Genomic DNA, 6,710 nt, shown 5'->3' on the forward strand with positions numbered 1-6,710 from the left:
TATAAGTGAGAATCTATTGGGCCTATTATTTTATTGGCTACAATGAATTAATAATTGGCCCGGTCCATGGACCCATTCAATTAATTCATAAATTAATTTCTACTCCACTAAAAGAAATTAATTGAACTCCAATTAAATAATAAATAACCTCTAAGTCAATATTGCACTTTGACCCCTCTATGCATAATTAGTTATCGGATAAATAAAGCCATCAATTCGACTACTTAATTAATATATTTATTTTGGTACCTTTGATTATTTCTGCCTCGATCACAATAAAACATTTGTTTGACAAAAATAATAATTTAAATAAATAAATATATAATAAATTATTTTGTCTAAAAACACACGAAGGCCTTCGAATTTACTTTGTGATCAATCATAATCAATACAAAATAAATACAAGTAGCAATAATACAAATATTGAAAATATAACCCTCTAACTATTAATTACATAACTACCCAAAGTGTCGGTCTAAGGATCCCGAAGAATCCGCCGAACAAATTAAAGTAATTATTAATTAATAAAAGAGTCTATACTTTTCTCATGCTTAAGAGTTAAATGCCATGACGGTGATAGGGAGTAATTGCATACGACGGCTCTCGCAATATATCTCAACCTAACGCGGATCTAGTTCAAGTCTTAATTAATTATGAGTCCATCCATAATTACCGACTATGAACAATTTATAATTATTATTTATATATCATGCATTGATTGCCATCACATACATATATATAAATATTTCTTGTAATTACAGGGATACTATCAATTTCATAGTGAATCGAAACATAATACATTGAATTCACCAATTATATAAATCATAAATATTTCAGATATGTCAAGAACATATATCACTATAATCCAGATAGGAATTTGCTATGCCAGGGCATATAAATCCCAACATAAACATCAACAATATATTGAGAAATTCAGGTCAGATTTTGCCGGCAACTGGTCTAAACCAGTATAGCAGTATACTACAAAAGCAATGCCAAAGGCTGATAGGGTTCAAGGCTGTTCAAGCAACTTGTGCAATTCGCTGCACTGCAGAATTTCCAATCACAGAGAAGCTATTGGCTTTGTCTTGAATATCAGCATCCTACACATTATTAACTTTGCCTTTATCCCGTGCCGATATCAACATCCTACTGTTTAGCTCAAAATTTCCAAATTAGCGAACCGCAACTTCTACTGGGCCACACCAAACATTAAGAAAAACAGTAGCTCTCAGCTTTCCATGTAGCGAAAAACTGCCATGGGGAGGCTATTAAACCCTTTGTTAGCTGTAGAGGAGACCCCTGCGCCTGCCCCGCCGATGTTGGTGGTGGTGTTGTAATGTGTAGTATTATATATATATGCACATGTATATTTATATATGTATGTTAGCAGATAGAGAGAGGCATATGAACGAGGAAGAAGAGATAAAATGAATGAGGGCTATTGCGTCATTTTGCAAGTTATGATATTTTTTAATATATCACAATTTAATATTAAGGGGTAATTTTGTCTTTTCATATGATTTAAGGCCTTGTTTGGATGGAAATTTCAGAAAGGAGGTGTCATTGTCAAAAAATGAAGTAAGTTTTACCTGAGTGTCCTTTTGACAAACCTCAATAATGTTAATGCACTTTACTCAAAAAAAACAAAAAAAAAAAAATACACTAACATACACCATTTTATTTTTCCGCCTAACAATAAAAAAGAAAAAAATTCAACTCCAAATTTTTACCCAACTCTTCTTAATCTATTAATGAATTACTTGTCTTCCATTGTAACCTAAGGAGTTTTAGAATCCAAATTTGGGGTGAATTATTGCAAGTAGATTTGGAGAGTCACAAGTATTGTACTGATTTTTCTTATAATTAATGGAAATGAGGGATCTCATATTTGCCAGGAAAAAATGAAACTCTAATAATAATCATAAGTGAAGTGACCTCATTTTATTAAACGGAATTTCATTTGTTCATTGCACATTACTAATTAATTGCTTTTAGAAAAGGCGATTTAAATCATGTCTTTTCATTGTTTTGCATCTTTTTGTAAGAGCGTTGGACCACGACCTTTTCGGCTGCATGTGCTTTATTTGAAGATATATATATATATATATATATATGTATATATATACAGAGAGGGCAAACACGTAATATTAACAAGTGGATCCTGATACTTCGAGCACTTCGAATCTTGACACGGACCCAACCCAAGATTCCAAATATAAGCCTGCAATATTGTCCACCCACCCACCCACCCACCCACCCACAAGCGTATGTATCATATTGGAATATTCTTCTCTCTTACTCGTAGATATCCACACTTGTGTTAAACTTATATTCTAATCTAAATTTGATTTTTTATATTATTATTACAGTATATGATTAAGTTTAAACAAAAGGCTTTAGGGCTAAATTCAACTTGATATGAAACCTGACACACAAGCATCACTCACCCATATGGTATACTCTTGTGGTCATGCATATATACTTGTCATCAGCATCAGCCTTATGAATATGTCACGTTATAATTTTTATTTGAATTGAATTTATATGTAACTATAATATAATCAGTAATTAGACATTCGTAAAGAGGAAATAATAATAGAGATACCTATGTAAATTAATGACGAAAAAAGAAAAAGAAAACGAAATAAAGGTTTCTGAACATATTGGTTTTGCTTGCTGCTCCTATGCACCAGAAGTGTTTCTTTTTCTTTTCTTTTCTTTTTTATTATTATTATTTTTTGGTTAAAGATATTTGTTTAAAAGTGTTTGCTTCTCCTATACATGGCATTTACTGTAAATTAAAAAAAAAAAATTTGCCACCATAAAAGACAAATACTCGTAAGCTGTCAATGTATCCCACGATATTGAAAATTCCACCACAGCTTTCATCTGAATCTTCTAAAGTCCAACTTACTAATCTGTATCTGTGTTTATAAAGTTTAAACCTTTCAACACTAGTCTGCACCCACACAAACTCACTGATTAGAGAGAGATGGAAGGAAAAAGCCTCCTCCGCTTCTTTTTTCTTATATTCGGCGTCACCCTTCTCCTCCTCTTCACCCTGCTCAACTTCCCCTACGCACCGTCCGACACGGCGGAGCTACTTGACTGCACCACCTACTCCCCATGGTGCACCTCCAAGAACCGCATCCAATCCAAAAACCCACAACTCATCAACAACCCCCCTAACCCCACGCGCCGCCGCCACTCCACCGCTGTCCCCCACCACCCACTAGACCCCCTCACCATACAAGAAATCAACAAAGTCCGTACCATCCTCCAATCCCACGCGCTCTTCAACTCCACCACCTCCCACGCGCTCCACTCCCTCGTCCTCCAAGAGCCAGACAAACAAGTAGTCCTCACGTGGCAAAAGGGCGACCCTCTTCCACCCAGAAAAGCCTCTGTCGTCGCACGTGTCAACGGTGCTTCACACGAGCTCACCGTGAACATCAACACGCGTGAAGTCACCGTTCACCATACCCGTTCAAGCTCCGGGTACCCGATGATGACCATGGAGGACATGAATTCCGTGATATGGGCCCCTTTAGCGACCTCCGAGTTCAACCGCACAATCATCGAGCGAGGGATTGATTTGTCGGACCTTGCGTGCTTACCCATTTCCAGCGGATGGTTCGGCAAGACAAAGGAACAGAGGAGGTTAATCAAGGTACAGTGCTACACCATGAAGGACACTGTGAACTTCTACATGAGACCCATCGAAGGGCTCACAGTTCTGGTTGACATGGACACAAAACAAGTGGTGGAGATATCTGATCAAGGGAAGAACATCCCTATACCCGAGGCCGCCAATACTGACTATCGCTTCTCCGCACAAAATACCCACCAATACCGGATCCTACTGAACCCGATATCCATTGAGCAACCCAAAGGTCCGAGCTTTACGGTAGAGGACGAGCACCTGATCAAATGGGCAAACTGGGAGTTTCATTTGAAAGCCGACCCAAGAGCCGGTGTGGTTATATCCCGGGCCACGGTGCAGGATCCGGAAACCGGGAAGCTGAGGAATGTGATGTACAAAGGGTTTACTTCGGAGCTTTTTGTGCCGTACATGGACCCGACTGATGCTTGGTATTTCAAGACATACATGGATGCTGGTGAATACGGGTTCGGACTCCAGGCTATGCCACTTGACCCGCTTAATGATTGTCCCCGGAACGCGTACTATATGGATGGTGTATTTGTAGCGGCTGATGGAACACCATACGTCCGATCCAACATGATTTGTGTGTTCGAGAGGTATGCGGGTGATATCGGGTGGAGGCATTCGGAGAGTCCAATTACGGGCATAGAGGTAAAGAAATGGGGATTCTGTCGGGTCTGGGTTTTAGAACCCGTTGGATTATAGGTTTTGTGGTTTTAAATACGTTTATCTAATAGTTGACGTTCTTGTTATCATATTACTGATTTTTTTTTTTTTTTGGCAGATTCGAGAGGTGAGACCAAAGGTGACGTTAGTGGTGAGAATGGCAGCATCAGTTGCAAATTATGATTATATTGTGGATTGGGAGTTCCAAACAGATGGGCTAATCAAAGTTAAGGTTAGTGATGAATCACTATTGTTCGGACTCAATTTGTTTATTGAATTAATTCTAAAAATGTTTCATGATTCTTAGGACTCAAACTCATTTAAGTTAAACAAATCTAAAGAAAAAAGGGAAAAAAAAAAAAATACATATATCTAAGAAACCTACTTGTATTATTTATACAGAATATGAGTCATTTCCAAACTATTTGGACTTGGCTAGTTTATCTAAACAAATTATTAGATGTGATGCCCCACCTTGCCTCTTCTTGATATTTATAAGGGTGAATGTCTCCTTGTTGATGCGAAGGGGATAAAATTTATGTAACCTGAATTTTTGTTTCATGGGTCATGACACGCATTATAATTTGATTCTGGTTTGTTTGTTTAGTGCATGAAAAACTAAATTTACTTGAAATTTTGTTACATTGCAATTCACCTCTCGTTACACAACTTTCTAAATTAAGTGACTGCCAGTTGTTTTAATTGAAGAGGTTGTAAATTCAAATGGAAATCTTCAATGAACAATCTTAAGATATTTAATAGACTTGGATGATATCTTGACTGATTTAATGGTGGATGATCCTATTACAATTTTGAATATTCATGGTAAATAATTTAGATTTAATTCTATATCTTGGTAGTGCATACGTGACGGTGAAAGATGGACTTAGTGGTGCGTTGATGGTGAAAGGTTATGTATTATTAATCATGTAGTGTAGTATTAATGCTAAATTTCTTGGGACTATGTCACAGGTTGGACTTAGTGGTATCCTGATGGTGAAAGGCACACCCTATGTGAACATGAACCAGGTGAACCAACAAGAGGACCTCTATGGCACCCTCTTGTCGGAAAATGTGATCGGCGTCATCCACGATCACTACGTCACATTCTATCTAGACATGGATGTCGATGGCTCTGATAACTCCTTTGTGAAGGTGAATCTCCAGACGCAACAGACATCCCCCGGAGAGTCACCTAGGAGGAGTTACTTGAAAGCTGTTAGGAATGTGGCCAAGACAGAGAAGGATGCACAAATTAAGCTCAAACTCTACGACCCATCCGAGTTCCATGTGATCAACCCGTCTAAAAAGACAAGGGTTGGGAACCCGGTTGGTTACAAGGTGGTTCCTGGTGGCACAGCTGCTAGCCTGCTTGATCTTGATGACCCACCCCAAAAGCGTGGCGCGTTCACTAACAACCAAATATGGGTCACCCCATATAACCAGAGCGAGCAATGGGCCGGTGGCTTATTCGTGTACCAGAGCCACGGTGATGACACTCTTGCAGTGTGGTCCGAGAGGTGAGAGTTTGCGGAATTCTCATTCCTTACATTAGTATCTCGTACATGGTGAATTGTATCTACCACTTTTTCAGTTGAATGTTGAAATGGGAAATGGACTAATAGTAACAAGAATGGGATTGATTTTGCAGGGACAGGGCAATTGAGAATGAGGACATTGTGCTGTGGTACACACTAGGCTTCCATCACATACCATGTCAGGAGGATTTCCCCATTATGCCAACCGTCTCATCGAGCTTCGATTTAAAACCTGTGAATTTCTTCGAGAGCAATCCCATTCTCCGGAGCCCACCTAACGCGGAGAAGGACCTACCAATTTGCAAGGCTGCTGCTTCGGCTTGATGTAACAACTCCAGGTTTTCGCTGTATGATATGCATGCATGAATGAACACAACAGAATTGGTGAATTGGGGCCATTGTATCTAATCTCAGTTTCATAAATAATGGGCGATTATCATCTAAAAGAACAAAATAATTGGAATCTTTGATGAAGAGGCTGAGTTGTGTAGGCTGGAGACATGATGACAATGTGGTGTGATAGAATGTCATGAAACTGTTGATTATGTTAAAGTTAAAGAGGATGTAATGTACATTTTAGTTAATCCTATGTATTTCTTGTAAAGAGTACTCTGTTGATTTTATTGTGCATTAGTTACTCTACTAATTACCAACTTTCCAGGTGATCTGAAAAAAAAAAAAGTTCATACAGTCATGTCTTCTGTGACTGTCTCGTCCCAATTGTGCCAAAGAAGCAGTTTCCATTGTTATTACTTTCCTCTGCAATTGTATGCATTTGGTAGAGTTATGCTGTGATCATTAGTTGCTGGTTTTGTTCGGTAAAGGATGTTACTGATGCC

The 6,710-nt window shown here is 38.4% G+C and overlaps 1 protein-coding gene across 1 annotated transcript; it reads left to right on the forward strand.

Annotated features, from left to right (window-relative positions):
- Window positions 1-2,871: 2,871 nt before the first annotated feature.
- On the forward strand, window positions 2,872-6,510 carry LOC132283418 (amine oxidase [copper-containing] gamma 2-like). The gene is made up of 4 exons (XM_059785360.1): window positions 2,872-4,318; window positions 4,452-4,565; window positions 5,306-5,853; window positions 5,985-6,510. Exons 1-4 carry the CDS (start codon window positions 2,996-2,998, stop codon window positions 6,193-6,195), a joined length of 2,196 nt encoding a protein of 731 aa, XP_059641343.1. The 5' UTR covers window positions 2,872-2,995; the 3' UTR covers window positions 6,196-6,510.
- Window positions 6,511-6,710: the final 200 nt, after the last annotated feature.

This window comes from Cornus florida, unplaced genomic scaffold (genome assembly GCF_030987335.1).
Source record: "Cornus florida cultivar Cherokee Brave unplaced genomic scaffold, ASM3098733v1 CherokeeBrave_3.0.0_Hap2_Chr11, whole genome shotgun sequence".
NCBI classification, from domain to species: Eukaryota; Viridiplantae; Streptophyta; class Magnoliopsida; order Cornales; family Cornaceae; genus Cornus; species Cornus florida.

Excerpts from the sequence above, each read along its gene's own strand:
- LOC132283418 (XM_059785360.1), top strand. The coding sequence starts at position 2,996 with ATGGAAGGAAAAAGCCTCCTCCGCTTCTTTTTTCTTATATTCGGCGTC. Across the intron at positions 4,319-4,451 it reads GTCCAATTACGGGCATAGAG|ATTCGAGAGGTGAGACCAAA; the intron begins GTAAAGAAATGG and ends TTTTTTTGGCAG. Across the intron at positions 5,854-5,984 it reads CTTGCAGTGTGGTCCGAGAG|GGACAGGGCAATTGAGAATG; the intron begins GTGAGAGTTTGC and ends TTGATTTTGCAG.